General features: G+C 38.1%; 1 protein-coding gene across 2 annotated transcripts in view; it reads left to right on the top strand.

Annotated features, from left to right (window-relative positions):
• The window catches only part of MME (membrane metalloendopeptidase), a 98,927-nt gene that overhangs the window by 40,845 nt on the left and 37,952 nt on the right, over window positions 1–20,130 (top strand). For both annotated transcript variants that reach the window (XM_043595076.1, XM_043595077.1), the window contains exons 9-15: window positions 9,741–9,875; window positions 12,077–12,178; window positions 13,730–13,866; window positions 13,976–14,069; window positions 15,216–15,344; window positions 16,315–16,413; window positions 19,643–19,723. In XM_043595076.1, the coding sequence (XP_043451011.1) occupies window positions 9,741–9,875; window positions 12,077–12,178; window positions 13,730–13,866; window positions 13,976–14,069; window positions 15,216–15,344; window positions 16,315–16,413; window positions 19,643–19,723 (777 nt within the window). The remainder of the gene's footprint in view (window positions 1–9,740; window positions 9,876–12,076; window positions 12,179–13,729; window positions 13,867–13,975; window positions 14,070–15,215; window positions 15,345–16,314; window positions 16,414–19,642; window positions 19,724–20,130) is intronic.

Genomic DNA, 20,130 nt, shown 5'->3' with positions numbered 1-20,130 from the left:
AAAGATATGTTATAAAAGGCGACTACTAGTAGCACAGTCAAATGGAGGTGGGATATTTGAGTTCATTATCATCTAGTAACTGTGTGGGCTGTAGCTATTACAGGCTTTATGAGCTACTTCCTGCTGCAGAGTTGAGGGTGATTGAGGAATTTTGGCTCATTATGTTACACTGTCATCATCATGAACTGGAATGTTTCTCATATTCAGGATTGTGTCCTAAAAAACATTAAATTTTTCCAATCCTAAAAATATGTCAGGTTTTTTTTTACCTCTAATGTCTCTGATATCAGGGACTACCTGGCAGTCAGTGTATTTGGGGGGAAATTTATTCCAACCCCCTAAAAAAAGCAGTTCTTAGGATGATGGTGTATTTGTATGTTTTCGATTCAATGCTGTCTTGTAATCTAGAACAGGTCACACACTGGCCATCATAGACTTGAGTCTGCCACAGAGGCATTTTTGTTTAACCCGCAGTTTTGTTTTGTTTTTTAAGTTTGGATTAGTTGCCAATATTGTTAACAATATTGTAAGATAACGATAGTGTAAGATCTGCGAACCTAGATTTCTTGATAAATTAGTAGGGTTGGAAGCCCTAGGCCTGCGTTCCCAGGTGGCAGCTTTTGAGCAGAGCCGTGATGGCTGCTGCTTTCCATAGTGCACTTGTTCTTCAGCCTTGAGCAGTCATTTAGATGATTACTGGGTTATATGGACTTCCTGGTCCCTGTGTGCCCTTGAGTTTGTAAATTAGTTGGGTTCTGGCTAAGCTACGGTAACAGAGACCTAAAAATACTGAAGCTCCAACCAGAGAGAGGCTTATTTCTATCTCCTGTTGTAATACAGAAGGAGGCGGGCAGTCAGGGGAGGAAGGAAACACTGCTCCATGGGAGTGGCTGAGACCACAGCTTCTTTGACCACCTTATTGCTCTAACATTAAGTCTTCTCATGTTTTATATTAGTCTGTTTGGTCAGAGTTGGTTCGCCAATGCTCTGTTCACATTTCCTGCCACGAGGAAAGAAAAAAAAAAAGATTTCTTTTTATGTAAGTGATGCAGAAGTTGCATACATTCCATTGGTTAGAACATTGCCATGTGGCCACAGTTAAATTCTAAGTATTCTGGGAAATGTAGTCTTAAGCTGGGTGGCCATGTATGTGCCTTTTAACATGTGGTTGACAGGGAGGAAAGCTCTATTACTAAACAGAAGGGAATTTTGGATGCCAAAGACATAAGAGTAGGACTTTATACTAGGAAGGTTCTTTAAATGAGCAAATGATAGGGAAAATCCAGCAGCATTGGCATTTACAGCCAGGAAGTTACCAGTTCAAATTAGGTGCCCCTCAGTGATCTGGATTAGACAAGGAAACACACAGTGTGCTTGCTGCCCCAAGGGGGGTTGGCATATGGGATAAAATCTAATTTTCATCCTGGAAATGGATAATTACTAGAATATTTGTGGACCCTCCCCCTCTTTTCAAATCCATTAGCTGCATGGGGCGGGAGGATGTCAGGGGGGAGAACAAAGAATATGTGTGGCCACAGAAGAAATTCCATATTTTTCCTTATTGCCCTCATGATATATGCTACTCTCTCCCAGCCACACCTACCTGTAATCCCTCACTTAGTTTCTATTCTGTATCCCTAGCCAGCTCTCAAGTAAAAGTTAATTCTAGTTTTCCCACTACCTTGTTATCTCTGAAAAAAGTTAACCTCTGTGTATACTTTTTCCTTAGTGTTGTATCGCTTCATGAAAAAAAATGATGAAAAGGATAGAGTAATGAAATAACATCTAGTGGAAAGGTTATAAAACTAGAAGAAATCTTAATATCATTGTATCAGTGTAACACTGGTCTTCATTGATTTTCTCACTTATAGGCTTTTATATATCTGTTCCCTTGCCTGGAGTACTGCTCGCATACCTGCCACCTGCCCAGCCCTCTCTCTTCCTTTTCTCCTCACCCTTTCAATCTAAGTTTAAATTTTATTTCCTCATGAAGGCCTTCCCTGGAACTTGTAACTAGACAAAAATACCTTTATGTTCCCATAGCACATGGATTTCTGGATACTTTTTTATTTAATGTCACTTCCCCACCCCCCAGGAAAGTGTAAAATTAGTGGCAACAGTGGCATGTGGCATGTCTCACTTATTCTTTGCTTCATTTCTAGTGTCCAGCTTAGTTCCTGACCCTTATTAGTTATCAAATGAATACTAAGTGAATCAGGGGATGAACGGAATCAGTAGATGTACAGTTGAGGGGGAAGATGGCAGGGAAGAGAGGAAAGAAAAGGAAGGTAGAAACACCCAATCTCTTAGAGCTCCCTCCTAGTTCCTCACCTTGATTTTGGGGCAAGTGTGAACTCTAGAATATCAGTGGCTAATGGACTGTATTTCCTAAGTATCTTACAAACATCCTATAAACGATGTATCCCTCTTCCTCTTTTTAATGTCTAATTCTTTCTCCGCTACACTTTCAGTTTGTCTGAGATATATTCACATAGTCAGTGGGCCCCATACTTTTGCATTCCACATTATTTTATTGGAAATAACCAAGAGAAATTTTGAGGATTGGCATGAGGTCACCAAATTTTACCAGGAAAGGGGCTCCATCTTTGACTAGAGAAGCCTGGCTTCCTTGCCAGTCACTCTAACCAATGATTTTCAAACTATAGTGTGGAGTCTGATTCTGCAGTTATACCTCAGGGGCAGGGTAATGAGGGAGGGTCACATCCCTTCTTTGATCATAAGGACCCTAAACATAAATCTTGATCAGATCATTACCTAAGCCCATTTCCCCAGATCCTTCTTGGCTCCTCTTTGAGGATATCCAGCTCATTCAAGAAGTCTTCCTCATAATCCTAAGCTAAACTTATCACGAACAATGGAAACAGCACCTACTATGAAAGCGCATTCTGCTTCATAGAAATATGTTTGTGGTGTGTGTGTGTGTGTGTGTGTATGTGTGTTTGCTTTTGATACCCTCCAAATGGAATTTTTGTGTTGTGATAATTGTTAGGCATTCAAAACAGTAAAATGCTTTGTGTCATTACAGTACTAAGTAATGAAAATAGATGATGCATTTTTTTTTCCCCCAGGAACTATCTCTCACCTCCTTCCTCAAAGACAAAACCTATTTTTCTCTTGTTAAAAGGCCTTCTTGCTTTTCAGACTTATTATGTGCTTTTATTCTGGCAGTTTCAAATGTTATATTTTGAGAAATGCGTATGATATTCGTCTGGTTATCTTTCTGAACTTAAATACCTCTGTTCCTTTTCATTTTCTGTACTTTCTGTCTCACTTAAAGAAGAGAACATGCCCTATGATAATAGAAACCAAAGATATATATTCTAATATTTCGTACATGACACATTCATATGTTTTCTTAACAATTAAGGTTACTCATGCACAGACTTTAAGAACTAAATGGGACATTAGAGGATTTAGTCCAAACTCCTCTCTTACAAATGAGGAAACAGAGACCCAAAGAAGTAAAATGACTTGCTTAAACTCACAGGTTAAAAGATCCATGTGTCAGTTAAGAACATTAATTGTAGGGGTGTCTGGGTGGCTCAGTCGGTTGAGCGTCCGACTTCGGCTCAGGTCATGATCTCACAGTTCGTGGGTTCAAGCCCTGCGTCGGACTCTGTGCGGACAGCTCGGAGCCTGGAGCCTGCTTTGGATTCTGTGTCTCCCTCTCTCTCTGCCCCTCCCCTGTTCATGCTCTGTCGCTCTCTGTCTCTCAAAAATAAATAAATGTAAAATAAAGAAATAAAGAAATAAATAAAAAGAACATTAATTGTAAGTAATAAAACCTACTCTGATTAATTTGAATGACACACTACTACCTCACAGGACAGAAGTTGAGATTTGAAATAATTCTGTACATTCTAAGGGTATAGTTTCTATGCAAAGAAAACAATAGGAAAGATACACATTACCCATAAAAGATAATCATCCTATCCATAATTTTTCATTGGAACCAGCCTTATGTGAGAAAGTTCTTGTATATTGATTGAGTCACTGAAAGGAATGATGGCGTGAATTTTCTTAAGAAGCTACTCACCTTCAGAAGAGTCTCCCAACTCTGTATTTGAGGATAAATTGGAACAGTTTTCAAAGCTTCCCTTTAATTACCTCTAGATTATCAAGGCTAATTGTTACCTTGTCCTGTTTTGTAAAGAAATCTGTAGGTTAGCCACCCCAAATATTTGAACATAATTGGGTTATAGATATGTTTATTTATGCTCCGTGTTTGTCTGAGAAAGTAGAATAAGCCAGAGTAGCAGTTTCCAAACCTAAGACCTCTTTGTGTGTCTCAATAGCAGGGCTCTGTGTAGCCACACCTTCTTGCCTACATGCTTCAAGACAATCCATCATGATTTATTTTACTTGCTTACACATCAACAAAATATTTATTTGAACAGAGCATTTCAGGGCTAAAAGAAAAGTGAGCAAACCACTGGTCTAGCAGATGAGAACCAGAGGAGGTGGGGCAGAAATTGGAAATTAGAAGCCACAGGATATAGTGCTATAGGGGCATAGGAGGGAAGAAGGAGTCCAGAATCATGAACAAATTCAATCCTCTTAGAAAAACTGAGGGCTCATGAAAATGGAGATGTTTGAGGGATGAGGATAGAGGACTTGGAACATGGCCAGGACAGTTGGAAGCCAAAAAGAGATGACCCAGGGTCTGTGTGTCTGAATAAGAGAAAATGCAGACCGGGAAAGAAGGAAGGAACAAAAGCTGAGGTTTGCAATCCTTTCAATGAGCAGGCACAAGCTGGAATTGAGTTAAACCTACAGAGGATTTTGTTTGCTCACTTACCCAAAATACAAGCAGAGAGAAACTGTTCCAGACTTGGGCTGAGAATGGAAGTCTGATGACATAGGAAGTGAGGGAAACTTACTTAATATACTTAAAATTTAGCTTCATTTTTTAATTTATTTTTTAATTTTTTAAGTTTATTTATCTATTTTGAGAGAGCGAGAGAAAGAGTGCACACGAGCAGGGGAGGGGCAGAGAGAGAGGGAGAAAGAAAGAATCCCAAGCAGGCTCCACACCACCAGCGCAGAGCCTGATGTGGGGCTCAGACCCATGAACTGTGAGATCATGACCTGAGTGGATCATGATGCTTAAGTGACTAAGCCACCAGGCGCCCCCAAATTCATTTTTTAAAATCAGTAGATATTTATTGAGCTTCTACTATGTGACAGATATTTTTCTAGGTGGCAGATATACCAAGGAAACAAGGCAGAAAAGTTCCTGTTCACCTAGAACTCATGTTCTAATGTCAAGAGATAGAAAGCAAAGAAACAAGTAAATAATATAAGGAGATAAGATACATGCAGACAGTAGTGTTATAAAGGAAACAAAACAAGGTGATACAAGGTGAGTGACTGGGGATAGGGGTCGGTGGAGAATTTAGATGTAATTTGGTTTGGTTTTTAAAAAGATCACACTGGCCGCTGCTTGGCTGACTTGATAAAACAGATTCTGCAAGGGAAACTGCTGACCTCATTTTGTCCTTTCTGGGCACCAGGTGACTAACAGTCAGGAGATTGTACCCAGTCCAGGCATCTGTATTTAACAAAATGTAAAGGAGCTTTTAAACTTGAGACTTAGTGAATATGACAAGAATATGTGAATATGACAAGACTTGTCTTGGCATGTGTGGCACTGACAAGAGAATTTTTTGAGATGGATTGAATGTGGTTTATAAAAGGAACTACATACAGCTTCTCAAACATCTGCAATAAACCTTAGAAGTTACACAATAAGTGCTCACATCAATCTCTAGGTTCTCCTCATTCATAATCTGATGAAAGCCCCCAAAGAGTCCCCATGCTGGTCTACAGTGGATCCTCTCGAGTCTGGTGTTTCTCCTGCTCAGATTGGGTGCTCTTTCTCAATTCTGTCTGTAGTCCCTGCAGGGGAGCAGGTCTCTAGTGCGACAGGTGCGTGCTCCCTGACAATGATGTTTAAGTGGTCAAAAAAATAACAAGCCTTTTTGGTGGGAAACCTGTCTTTCCCACTTGGTGTCCCCTGTGTGTTCCTTCAGGAAACTTTCTGTGGAGCATTATTAAAAATCTCTGGGCATCGAGGGGCGCCTGGGTGGCTCAGTCGATTGAGCATCCGACTTCGGCTCAGGTCACGATCTCACGGTTCGTGAGTTCGAGCCCCGCGTCAGGCTCTGGGCTGATGGCTCGGAGCCTGGAGCCTGCTTCTGATTCTGTGTCTCCCTCTCTCTCTGCCCCTCCCCCATTCATGCTCTGTCTCTCTGTCTCAAAAATAAATAAACATTTAAAAAAATTTAAAAAAAAATCTCTGGGCATCCAAATGTCCATTGATGGATGAATGGATAAAGAAGATGTGGTATATATATACAATAGAGTATTACTCGGTAATCAAAAAGAATGAAATCTTGCCATTTGCAACTACGTGGATGGAACTGCAGGGTGTTATGCTAAGTGAAATCAGTCAGTCAGAGAAAGACATATCATATGACTTCACTCATATGAGGACTTTAAGAGACAAAACAGACGAACCTAAGGGAAGGGAAACAAAAATAATATAAAAACAGGGAGGGGGACAAAACAGAAGAGACTCATAAATATGGAGAACAAACTGAGGGTTACAGGAGGGGTTGTGGGATGGGGGATGGGCTAAATGGGTAAGGGGCATTAAGGAATCTACTCCTGAAATCAGTGTTTCACTATATGCTAACTAATTTGGATGTAAATTTTAAAAAATAAAAAATAAAATTTAAAAAAAAAAGTGAGGAAAACTTCAAAAAAAAAAATCCCTGGGCATCAGTGGATACGAATAGCACAGTTTGATGACTTCTCAGTCATCTCCACATGACTCCTCTAGAAAAGGGAACGCAGAAAATTGGTAAGAGCTGGGTGTCCCAGGACAGAATCTTTGGAAGCGAAACCCTGATCCTTAGGTTGTTGTTGCCCTCAGGTACCCAAATATCAGCCAATCTAACTAGAAAGCTATCTGTTCCTCCCTGGGTCTTGCTGTTGTTCATAAACAAAGATGCTAAATTTTGAAGGACAGTAGTAATATGTCATTGCTCTTTTTCTCTTTGGCAACCAACAAATACCAGCTTTGTTCTAAGCAGGAGAAGCCCAATTTCTGAACGGAGCCAATTTATAAGTACCATTTTTTGGTCCTGCAAAATGAAGATAGTTCTAATTAGAGTGACAATTCATGGTCTTGGATGTTAGTAAATATCGTCCCATTGATAATATGTAATTTAAAAATTCACAAAGCTATTATTACGAATTTTACCATAAAACCATGTGAAACCAATGATCATCTCTGAACCTGCTATTATAGGAATTGGGATGTACAAAGTTTTATTTTTAAAAGGAGGGCTCTGTAGACATTTAGGTGGATTCTTTTTTTAAAAAAAAGTTTCTTGATGTTTATTTATTTTTGAGAGAGAGACGCACACAGAGTGTGAGTGGGAGAGGATCAGAGACAGAGAGGGAGACACAGAATCCAAAGCAGGCTCCAGGCTCTGAGCTATCAGCACAGAGCCTGATGTGGGGCTCGAACTCACAAACAGTGAGATCAGACCTGAGCCGAGGTCAGATGCTCAACAGAATGAGCCACCCAGGCGCCCCAATTCTTTTTCACATAAAGGATTCACTGTGTGAAGGCTTAAACAAGGCCACCTTATGACCACTGGCTGTGACCCTTGTCCTAGTAACTAATTGCTCTTTCAGTACCAAAAAAGAAAAATTGAATTTCAATTTTAAAAATATCCTGGCCAATGTAGTATTTAAATGTTAAAATATACGTTGATTACTTTCTCCCCAAATCATGACAATTACTATCATTTGGCATATTACATATCTATAAGTATCTCAGGGAAGAGTATTAAAACCTTAGAGTAGAATCACATCTTGTAAAAAGGATTTAACAGCAGGAGTAAGCTTGGGTTCTGACAGCTACTAGATAAATTTGGAAGCCAAGAAAGATAATCAAGATACTAAGACACACATTTTAATCAGTCACATTGGAGTAGTTGCCAGGTAATGGAGCTCATTAAAGGAGGTAGTGTATTCCATGTAGCTGTATTAAATATTCAAGAATCCCAGAGACTGGTGATATCATATGCTTCCAGTTTTCTGGGAAACCTTACCAGCTCAGCAGACTGGAAGCACCATCCAGAGTTCTTGTGCTTGCCTTATGCCAAGTTCTAGAGTCTTTAAATGAACGTGTAAAGATAAAGATACTGGAGTAGAACCAGTTTGCAGCATCAGTGAAGGGCAGGAGAGCGTTCTTGTTATTGCTTTCTTACCTCATTACCAAAAAAAGCATCCCACAAAATCAAAAGGAATCTCAGCAGACTGATACTGGAAAATTCAAATTACCATTTCCTTCATAGTCAGTAGTAATATTCCCTGCTGAATGCAGATGAATTTATATGATTAGAAATATGGTTAATTCAAAACGCTGCATGCTTATACTTTGGAATAGTTGGTCCCGTGAGATGTGAAATCAGACATATTTGTTTACTTCAAAGGGAAACAAGAATTCTGATTACCTTTTAATAGGAAAAGAATGACTTGGTGAGAATATACATAAAAACATCCTTTTATCCCTGTTGCCTTAGTGATTAGGTTTTTAATACAGGCTCACAGCTGAAAAAATAGTTTGTTCTATTGAGTAGCAGTTCCAAGAATGGAGATGCTAGCTGGATACCCCAGCATCACGGGGTATCCATGAAAAGAGAAACCCTCTCCCTGGGGAACTGTTTACTTAGCATTTAGTGAAGGTCATAGAATGCCAGTATCTAAACCTTACTTTAAGTGGTCCTCTTGATTTTCAAATTGATAATACCTGTACATCTTGCTTGATAAAATATTTTTTTATTTGCCTGTAGGTTTTATGTTTGATCCTCTTAATGAGTCACTACAAATTCAGATGTGCCTTTTGTACTCACAGTGAATATAAGTGTGCTCCTTTGACTGATAATCAATAAGTAGGGATATTAAACCCTCTTGAAACTACGAAGTGTTAAGCACTGTATAACCTCCCTTCGTATTTACCCTGTGAATGAGTATTAGAAGCACAGAAGTGAAGTGCCCATTAACCACAAACTTGTGTGGCATGACCTCCCTAATCATGGTTGTCTGTCATTAAGCTTGTGCTAGGAACTTGAATTTTGAGTAAATTTTACGGGGTGGGATCATAATTTATTTTAATTGCTGATGGATAATAATGGCTGAATAGCAATGGGTTGAAATCTACATAAGTGGTATTCCATTTCCTGGTGTTGATGCCACTCTGAATTTGAGTAAGGCATTATATATTCTGTAAAAGGTTGATAATATAACTAGTTTATGGCTTACCTTCTCAAAGTTAAAATGCATGTGAAGATAAAATGGAAAGAATTTAAGTCCTTAGAAAAGCTCAAATATCCAGATATAGAAATTTTACATTGTGAGCCAAATTATGAGCACACAGTCTCATTTGCTGCTTAGACAACAACAGCAGCAAAAACAACAAAAATAAACAAAAAACAAATGCTTGGCCAAAGAAAAGATCTAAAGATGTCCTGATAATGTTATATGAGTTTGTGGCCATCTCTTCTAAATCTCTAGGATTTAGAAAATGTTATCTGTTTTATTGCGCTTTATGTGTTACCAAAAATTAATAAATTTTAAGTTAAATCGTCATGCTAAATATTTAGAATGTTCTCCGACAGTTCATTATTATTTATTTCTTGCAGGCTTGTATAGCATATGTGGATTTTATGATTTCTGTGGCCAGATTGATTCGTAAGGAGAAAGGACTGCCCATCGATGAAAACCAACTTTCTTTGGAAATGAAGAGAGTTATGGAATTGGAAAAAGAAATTGCCAATGTAAAACACATTTTCTTTAATACACTAAATTTTCACCACTCTTTTTTTCTTTTCTCCTCTCTATCATATTTTAAAGGTAAAATGTGCAACTTTGTAACCAACTGGTAAGAATGCATAGCTTAGTAATGAATCATTGACTTTATGAGGACCTTTGAAACTGTAGAATTTTGTAGTAAACTGGGTTCCTGATAGCCAGGAGGCATACTAAGTTTGGCAAATATTAAACTAGATATACTTAATTACTTATTATAAGTGGATTATACCAAAAGCCTATTTGCAGTCATTTGTTGAAATGTCCTTGAGATTCAGGGCACATGCAATTGCTATGTATAGTTTTCCTTTGCTTTATTTTAAAGTTTAAGGTGATCACAGAGATTGACTGTCCTTTTGCTTAGAAATACTAGTCCCTGAATATGACCACATGACAGTGTGATGTTACTGAGTTCAGACCACCAGGCTGGCTCAAAGGGTCTGACAGGCAAGGTTTAGCAGCAAAGCCCACAGGGTGTTTTCCTGAGTTTTCCTCTAGTTTCAGATGAACCCTTGGAGTCTCAATTGGCACTTTCTTTTTTTTAATTTTTTTTTAATGTTTATTTATTTTTGAGACAGAGAGAGACAGAGCATGAACGGGGGAGGGTCAGAGAGAGGGTGAGACACAGAATCTGAAGCAGGCTCCAGGCTCTGAGCTGTCAGCACAGAGCCCGACGCGGGGCTCGAACTCACGGACTGTGAGATTGTGACCTGAGCTGAAGTCAGACGCTTAACGGACTGAGCCACCCAGGCGTGAATTGGCACTTTCTTGTCTGACTTTGCTCTGACAAGAGTCTGCAGTCTCAAGGAGTGAATTCTGTCTAAGCAGTATCAAGGTTATTGATTAAACGCATGGTCAGGTCCAGTCTAGAATCTACAGACCTCTCTCTGACATTGCAAACAACAACCCGTGTTCCTAAATCCCCATGTGCTTGCCACTGCCCTCAGCATCTTGAAGAATAAAGATCTTTGAGGGCAATTTTAGCTTTCCTGGAGCTACATGCGACCAAAAATCTCCAATCAGAGCCAGACTTTGCTTGGAGCTGCAGCTGGATGAATGGCGTTTGGATGGGTTACATGTGATTCTGTGCTGGACACAGAGTGGTGAGAGGAGAATAGTTTATTGCCCTGGGTTTTTACCACTTGGCCGTTCCCAGACCATGTCATCCTTTGATCAGCCTTAGCTCTGTGATAGTTGTATCTTACCTCAAAATTATTCGTGTCTTTGTTTTTCCTTCTCTCTTAAATTCAGGTTGGGGTGAGGTCTTAGTCTTGTTTGAATCACCTGTGTATCTCTAACAGAATCCGGCTAATTATTGCATTCAGGAGATGTTCAATAAATAATTTTTTAAGTAGTGAATAAATAAGTACCTAAAGGGGAAATTGGAGCCATTGTCACCGAGAAATAATTCCCATATTAAACTTCTACCTTTTGTCTCTCCTCACTTAAAATTGACTTTGCTAATTTCAGCCACTAGTTGAGGAGTTGCTACTACGATTTTCTTTTTTGGTTGAGTGAAAAATAAATAAACAAGTAAATAAAACTGGATGCTGTTGAGTATAGTGTGTTAAACTAATTAGGTGGGATAGGAGTCACAAAAATAGAAGGTGCTGGCACTCTCCTCATATGACTGTGGTGTGCACTAGGAATTTTCTCTCTTACTGGCTTTAAATTCTTGCAGAAGTCATTACGGTTTTTGGTTTGTTTTTGTTTTTGTTTTTCCTGTCTGGATTTTACCTGGGACGCTGGATAGTGGCAATGAGGAGGTGGGAGAGAGTATTTGAGAGCTGCATTGGAGAAGACTGTATTTGAGAAAGTTATCATATAAAGCAACCACAGCAACAACTGAGCTGGCCATGACCCTTAAAAAGAAAGAGGCCTGTGGACACTGTCTGTGTGGTTCAGCAGTTGTCAAAGTATAAAAAGATTTTTGAAGAATTTTATATTCGACATGGCGGCCAAATAGTGATGATTATTACTGAATATACTTAAAATCTCCTAAATTTCACTTCTCTTTTTGATATCAATTTATTTTAACCATTAAACAAGTATACAAAATAGAGCTTGAGTTATGTTGTACCTATTCCATACTTCTTTTTCCTTCATATAGAGTTATATTTTTCTAAATCATTCTTAGTTCTAAAACAATGATCAAAAATTAAATCCATAGGCTACAACTAAATCTGAAGATCGAAATGATCCAATGCTTCTTTATAACAAAATGACATTAGCCCAGCTCCAAAATAACTTTTCACTAGAGATCAATGGGAAGGTAAGTACCAAGTTTTATGTGCTCTGTTATTGTGCCATTTCTAAAATTATAACATTGAAATATAGTTGGTTAAAATTCAGTGATTATTTACTTTTTGAAATAAATTGAATGTCAAAATGAATTTAGAGGACACCAACCATTTGACTTGATGACAAGACTGGGAAAAAAAAAAAACATGTGAAATCATTGTATTATATTTAGTTAGAGTGAATTTCAAATTAAAACTCCTTTCAAGGCACCTATGCAATGATATTAGACTATTGTAACAAAAAGTTTGGAAAACATTAAGCTGGAAAATCCTTCTGAAATACAACTGTATGGCCATTGGACTTGGCCAGTCAAATAATAAAGCCACTAGATTTCTTTTTAACTCTTAAAAAGGATAATTTATTTATGGAACTTGCCATATTCTCATCAAGGCCATCTATCGAGATGTTCCGAGCAATAGTGGAGAAATAGAACACAAGAAATAAGAAGAAAAATCTGTCTCATAGATTCCATTTATAAACAGTTGTAATTCATTAGCCAGTACGTAATAATCTCTTTTGGGGACTATGCATGTATCCTTGTGTATAAGTTCATACACATGATTGCGAAAAGTAGCAAGATCCATGGGAAAATCTACAAACCATCACATTCACTGATAGAATTCTCTTTGGCACTAATTACAGGAAAAAAAGGGAGGGGGGATACTTTGTAAAGGCATGACCTATTGTTAGGAATTTCTCACATGAAGCTGCTTAAAATAATAAGTGTTAAGGGTTTTAATAAATATATTTTGAAACAATCGTCCGGACTACCAAAGGAAATTAAGAAAAGTATATAGTACTACATACTTAGTGATCTTTATTTTTATGTACTTCCACATCTGTGTTTTTTTCTTATATCTACTGGTGGTTGAATAACCATTTAGAGAATAACAGATAAGATTTCATCTCTTAGCAGCTCCAAAATGTAAAAATTGCATATGCCTATAGACCCAATATTGATAGTTTCAAATGTGTTGTTTGGCTTCATTGGACCATTTGTGTTGTATCTGTGACATTACTGTACCTCTCCTACAATAGTATGCTTTCATTTATAGCAGGATCTCCACTGAGATGTATCACTGTGTTTGAATGGATTGTTTAATATCCACCTTTAAAAGATAAACACTTTATACCCATTTAAATTTTTGCATAAATGTAGGAAGCTTTATTTTATAAAGCTAAATTTCTTTTTCATTTTTTTTTAATGTGAGTTAGACCAAGAAGATGACATCGAGCTTAATTTCTAGCTGTATATTCTCTATGCTTAAGGGCTTTGCTTTTGCTCTTAAATGGTTGGTTGAATGCTGCTCTCTAAATAATCATGCTACAGAACTAATTTCTATTCAGGAACTGATTGAAACAATGGAGGAAAAATCCCACGCAAATAAACTGGCCATTGTGGTAATTCTATAGTGATGCAAATGACACCCTAACCATGTCTGACTCCATAACCATAATTGAGTCTTAGAACCAAGAAGAGAAATCCAAAATGACTGAATGTTTTATGCCTGCTTTTTTCCAGCCATTCAGCTGGTCAAATTTCACAAATGAAATCATGTCAACTGTGAATATTAATATTCCAAATGAAGAAGAGGTGGTTGTTTATGCTCCAGAATATTTAACCAAACTTAAGCTCACTCTTACCAAATATTCTGCCAGGTAGGTATGTCAGAGTGCCTATGTCCTCAAAATTTACATTTAATATCACTCTTTAGAAGCTTTGCAGCCTCATCTTTTCTGTTGCTGGGTGGTGGGTTTTTTTATACAGAGATCTTCAAAATTTAATGTCCTGGCGATTCATAATGGATCTTGTAAGCAGCCTCAGCCGAACCTACAAGGAGTCCAGAAATGCTTTCCGCAAGGTGAAGAAAAAATCTCTCTTTTCTTAAGACTTAACGCATAAAGAGATACATGGTTATGAAGGCTTGCCATGTGCTAGAATGTGGTGAACTTTGCCAAGAGTCAAAATGCCAAATGTTGGTTATTTTGCCCATATTTTGGCTCTGTTGCCTAGGAAAGCCAGCTTTCAAGGGCTTTGCCGTCCCATGATTGTCTACTCTGGCAGCATGATTGAATTGCCCTGGAAGGAGATGCATTTGGTTATTTGAGCAGTTCGTGAGAGAATACTGGCTTGGTTTTTTGTTGTGTTAAACGTAACTGCAAGGGGGTCTATCTGAATAAATTTCATTTTCAGGTGCCTGTAGCACACTAGACATACAGACAGGTGGACTACTTTGATGTGGACAATCCACTGAGAGTACAGCTACCTGGAGACAACCTTAAGGCTTTTTACTAGGCTGTACCTGCATTATTTAAACTAGCATCCTATTAGTGCTGTGGTGAGGGGAGAGGGCAGGAGGGATTGAAGAGGAAAAACTCTGGCAAACGTATTGATTGGTGTTATGGAAAGGAAACAACTGTTTATTTGACATTTCTAGCATTTACCCTTTGAAAGAAAATGTAGACAAAGTTTTGAAATTAAAGCCTGCAAAAATGGTCTTTTGCTCGATTTCCCTTACCTCAGTTAATTCCCTCGTTAGTACTTAAATTTATTCACATACAGTTCTTCTAAGTACTGGAAATTCAGCTAAATTATTAAAAAACTGAAATGTGTTTTCTTGTATACCAGATACCTCCCTTGTTACATAAATTGAACATTACTTCGTGTTTACGTTTATGCAGTTGTAACTGTTATATATATTTTTTTGGTTTTGGTGGAAGGGGGGTCATTTTGTTGTTGTTTTCTAAAACTGTCTACAAGGGTATTCACCTGTAACGGCCCAAAGTTCCACTGGGATGTGCTGCCGAAAATATACCTTGTTTTCAGATTATTTGTAAGTAAACGCTCCAGTTGGATTACGTTTTTGTCTTGGGCAAGGACAACATGCCTTGTGAGGAGAAGCAGAATTTAGAGGACATAAAGAACAGAGGCCCTGTGAAATATGTGTTCTACCTTGCTCTGGCCATCTTCTCGTGGTCAGATGTCATTTCCTTTCTCTCGCCCTTAGGCCCTTTATGGCACAACATCAGAGACAGCAACGTGGAGACGTTGTGCGAACTATGTCAATGGGAATATGGAAAATGCTGTGGGAAGGCTGTACGTGGAAGCTGCATTCGCTGGAGAGAGTAAACATGTGGTAATGTTTTCAGCACAATACTCTTATCAGTTAATGGTTTCCATCAATGGGCAATTACAATAGTTCATAATTGGGCTAAAGTTTATTAATTGGCAGAGAATCTCTGTATCACAATTTGTGGTTATTTCTCAACCACTCTCCTCCTCCCTCTCCAAAAGGTCTGCTTCTGTTTCTGATCTTAAAGTTGTCTAATCCAAAAGCAATCATCCCCCTTCCCGAAACATTGTATTCAGAGTACCCACTCACTCACATGTTCTGTTGATACAGTTAATTGTAAATTCTCCTATTGGCAAGACTGACCAAGAATTAGAGTTTTCTGAAAAACTTTGAAAGTAAGGTTTTAGGGTTTATTTGAAATATCTAAAAAAGTACTCCATTTTTCATTGTTATTGAAATGAAGACCATGGAACTTAAAGACTAAGTGAAAGAAACTATTAAAATGCTACTTTATGCTTAATTGAACTACTAACAGTGATGACAGCTACTATTTTATGTATTTTTTTATGATAATGGAAACCATTATGTTCTTTTTTTTTTTATGTTTATTTTTGAGAGAAAGAGAGACAGAGCACGGGTGGGGGAGGGCAGAAAGAGAGGGAGACACAGAATCCGAGCTGTCAGCACAGAGCTCTACACAGGGCTCGAACTCACTAATGGTGAGATCATGACCTGAGCCAAAGTCAGATTGAGCCACCCAGGCGTCCTGAAGCCATTACACTCTAAAGATAATTTTTTCATTAATGCATATATAAGACCTGTTTCACCATTAGTGTCAATAGTAGCAAGATTCCTTTGAAAACATAATTATCCACATGTATCCATTTGTTTAGGTCATGGTTTGTCTATAAATTTACATGCATTAACATATTATTGAGTCCTATAAAGGCAGCTCAAAGCCCTGTTTGTTAAAATTTGTGTTACAGAAAATTAATTCATGGCCTAAATTTGTCTTCTGTTCCTTTCATTTTAGGTTGAGGATTTGATTACACAGATCCGAGAGGTTTTTATCCAGACTTTAGATGACCTCACTTGGATGGATGCTGAGACGAAAAAGAAAGCTGAGGAAAAGGTAAAAAAGAAACACAAAGCTAACTATTAGCTAACAATTGCTTTACAAGCAAAGATCAACTTTTAAGGAAGTTCAGAAGAAAGAAGTTCAAGGATTGCATAAAATTAAGCAAGCTCCTTCAAGATGTCATGTTTCCAGGAACAGTTTTCGTGGATAAAGATTTGTTTCTATGATTTTTCACCTTTTATTATCTCTTTGCATCCAGCTCCTACTGTCCATGTTCAGTTCAAACCTTTGAAAGATCTCCAATTTTCCTTTTTTTTTTTTTTAAGGAGTCTTCAGAAAACAAGGAAAAATCTTAGATGAACAAGAACCGAAAGATACTATCAATGGTTCATCTCCTCTTTTCATAAAGCTTATGCAAAAGGACTCTACTAAAGCCTAAAAAATATCCCTTAATGTTTAATGCAGATTTCCAGCTCAAGTTTTAGAAAACATGCCTGATTTAGACTTTTATATGACCTAGGGAGAAAAGTGCTAAATTTCTGTAAGTGTAAGGTGATGCATTATTTGAGTATTACATGGTGATCTACAGTTAAAGGGATGTTGAAGGAGCCTTGTTATAGCTATTCTTATCTACCCCATTGTGCACCTGTTACTGGGACTTCTCATATCTTGCATAAGAACAAAGGTGTCAGGGCTTCTGGGTGGCTTAGTCGGTTAAATGTCCGACTTTGGCTCAGGTCACGATCTCATGGTTCATGGGTTTAAGCCTGGCGTCAGGCTCTGCACTGACAGCTCAGAGCCTGGAACCTGCTTCAGATTCTGTGTCTCCCTCTGTCCTCCCCGACTCATGCTCTGCCTCTCTCAAAAAAATGAATAAATGTTAAAAAAATTTTTTTTAAAGAATAAAGGTGTCAGATGCCTAAGGAAATCTTAGGTTTAAACTTACTACGATCATTTGTCTTGATAACTATATAAAACTAGAAGGAATATGTCCAGTGGAAATTCTATATACTTTGGCAGCAAAATTCACACGCAACCTGATAATTCCTCTGTAGTTGGGATGGCAAGAAGAACAGACTGATACAGAAAGAGTCTATGAGCCTACTATAATAAAAAACCAAGATACAGTCTAGTTCTTTCCAGGATTAAATCATGTGGAAGGACTATCTTTTTCAGTCTTCTCAAAGCTGGAGATAGGTTAGGTCTAGAATTTAGGCACCAAAGTATATCTGTCTTTTCATCACTGACTCAGAAATTCCTCAGAAATTCAGGCCGGCTCTACTCCTTTCATGTTCCAGCTATCTTGACCTGGGTCTATTTGATGTAGCACAACTGGATTATGCTAGATCATCATTTCCCAAGGCGGTATCATAAGTCACTGAACCCACAAGTAGTTCCCTGAAGAAGACTCTCACAGTCAAAGAATTTAGGAAACACTTCCTGTAGGAAGACTTTCCTGATCCCACCCTAGACTAGGTTACATGCTTCTAGGAGATGATTTTAAGGCACCCTACCTAACACTCATTACATTGCCTGTCACTGAACTTTATGGTAAGCTCTCTGGGGGGAGAAATTTTTTCCTAGCATTGTATTCTCAGCCCCTTACAAAGTACCTGACTCATCATAGATGCTTGAATACGTATTGAATGAGTAAATAGACAAATTAATTCCTTATGCTTACAATTGGACACTTACAATTACCTAATTTTAAGCTGCAGTAAAGAAGCCTGCTTAATGTTTTTGTCACAGTATTTACCCAAAGTATTTGACAATAAATCCTTTTTATGTAGACCTAATTCTGTAGAGTTTGTGTCCCTTAGGACACTCTTTGGGGAAGTGTCTTCTAGAAAATAAAAAACCTCTGAGAAGGGGCTGATGGTAATGGGCAGTGGTGTGGAAACCTACAAGAAAATGGGCTTGGCCTAAAACAGACTTACACATATCCTGTCTGATCCACTGCAGAAATCCTGTGCTTATGAAACAGATTTGTAGCATAATTGAATTACTTTTTTAGGTTTTTATCTATTTATTTTGGAAGAGAGAGAAAGTGAGCAGGGGAGGGGCAGAAAGAGGGAGAGAAAGGATCCCAAGCAGCCTCCACACCATCAGCACAGAACCCGAAGCGGGGCTCAAACTCACAAACTGTGAGATCATGACCTGAGCCGAAACCAAGAGTCGGACGTTCAACTGACTGAGCCACCCAGGCGCCCTGCATAATTAAAATATTTAAGAGCAATGTAATATGATAGAATCAAAAGTCAAATATCTTTGTTTTTTTTTCTTTTTTTTAATTTTTTTTTTCAACGTTTATTTATTTTTGGGACAGAGAGAGACAAAGCATGAACAGGCAAGGGGCAGAGAGAGAGGGAGACACAGAGTCGGAAACAGGCTCCAGGCTCTGAGCCATCAGCCCAGAGCCCGACGCAGGGCTCGAACTCACGGACCGCGAGATCGTGACCTGGCTGAAGTCGGACGCTTAACCGACTGCGCCACCCAGGCGCCCCAAAAGTCAAATATCTTTGAAAAAATGAGAGAAATAAAAAATGGAAAGATATTGCAATAGTAAACTAGTAATAAAATAATAAAAAAATAAGTAAACAATTTTAAAATAATAAAAATAAAAATTAGCAAGGGTAGTAAGCAAGTGGTAAACATGAGCTAGTACAACAAGGCAAGTCCTGTCTTCTACTCATTTAAATAATGCCATTCATTTAACTGTGGAAGATAGGTACACTGGCCTTGGAGACCAAAAGAGAACATATAAACTCCAGGACTCCATACTCAGAAAGAACATTAGCACTAAACTTATAAGCCCATATCTGTTTTCTCAGCCAAATCAGTGAAATGGAAAGACAATTATAAGCTGGTAGAATGGAAGCACTATTACTTACCCCTCCTAAGAAATGGAAGAAAAAAGCCTTTCAGAGAAAAATTTCATAGAAGTACAATACATGAGGAACAATGACTTGTCAGTTTTCATTTTGGTTTTCTTTGGAAAGCTGGAGCCTATAAGAATAGGGTATTAGAAGCTAAATTTCAGAACCAGTTTTTGTTTATTTTCAACCCCAGGGAGAAGCCATTGCAAAGATCTCTATTTAAGTGTTGTCAGATACTATTTTGTAAACAGTATGGAGCAGGTTATTCAATTAGCAGTCATGGGCAAATTATAATGTTTGCATTTAAAATATATATATATATATATATATATATATATATATATATATAATGTTTGCATTTGAAAGCTATAGAATTATCCTTATATTCAATATTTTAATTTTCATAGGCCTTAGCAATTAAAGAAAGAATTGGCTATCCTGATGACATTATTTCAAATGACAACAAACTGAATAATGAATACCTCGAGGTAAGTCTCTATGCAGACTGTGCTAATGATACCTGGGACTGGTGATGATGTCATTTGCAGCTGTGGGGTGCCCGAAATGATGTGAAGTAGCCTAAGGCCAAAGGTGTTGTTATATAAAAGCCTTTTCCACCGAAGCCAGAACTTGTGTTTTAGTTTTAGCCTTTTGTTTCATTGGCCTGGTTCATATTTGGTTTTTGTGATCTTGGTCTCCATATATTTCATTGAACAGTACTGGAAAAATCTGGTGTCCTTTAAAGAGCATCAAGGGGTAGACATCAAAGTGATGAGCAACAGGCCGCACTCAGGCTCCTTATCTCCTCTGGTCCAGGCCTGGAAAGTCACGTCTTCAGTTCCCCTTCGCTTTCCTATTATTCCTCCACTGGATAAAAACCAGGTTATGCCTCTGT

The sequence above is a fragment of the Prionailurus bengalensis genome, chromosome C2 (genome assembly GCF_016509475.1).
Source record: "Prionailurus bengalensis isolate Pbe53 chromosome C2, Fcat_Pben_1.1_paternal_pri, whole genome shotgun sequence".
In the NCBI taxonomy this organism is placed as follows: domain Eukaryota; kingdom Metazoa; phylum Chordata; class Mammalia; order Carnivora; family Felidae; genus Prionailurus; species Prionailurus bengalensis.
This window is presented reverse-complemented; position numbering and strand designations above follow the sequence as displayed.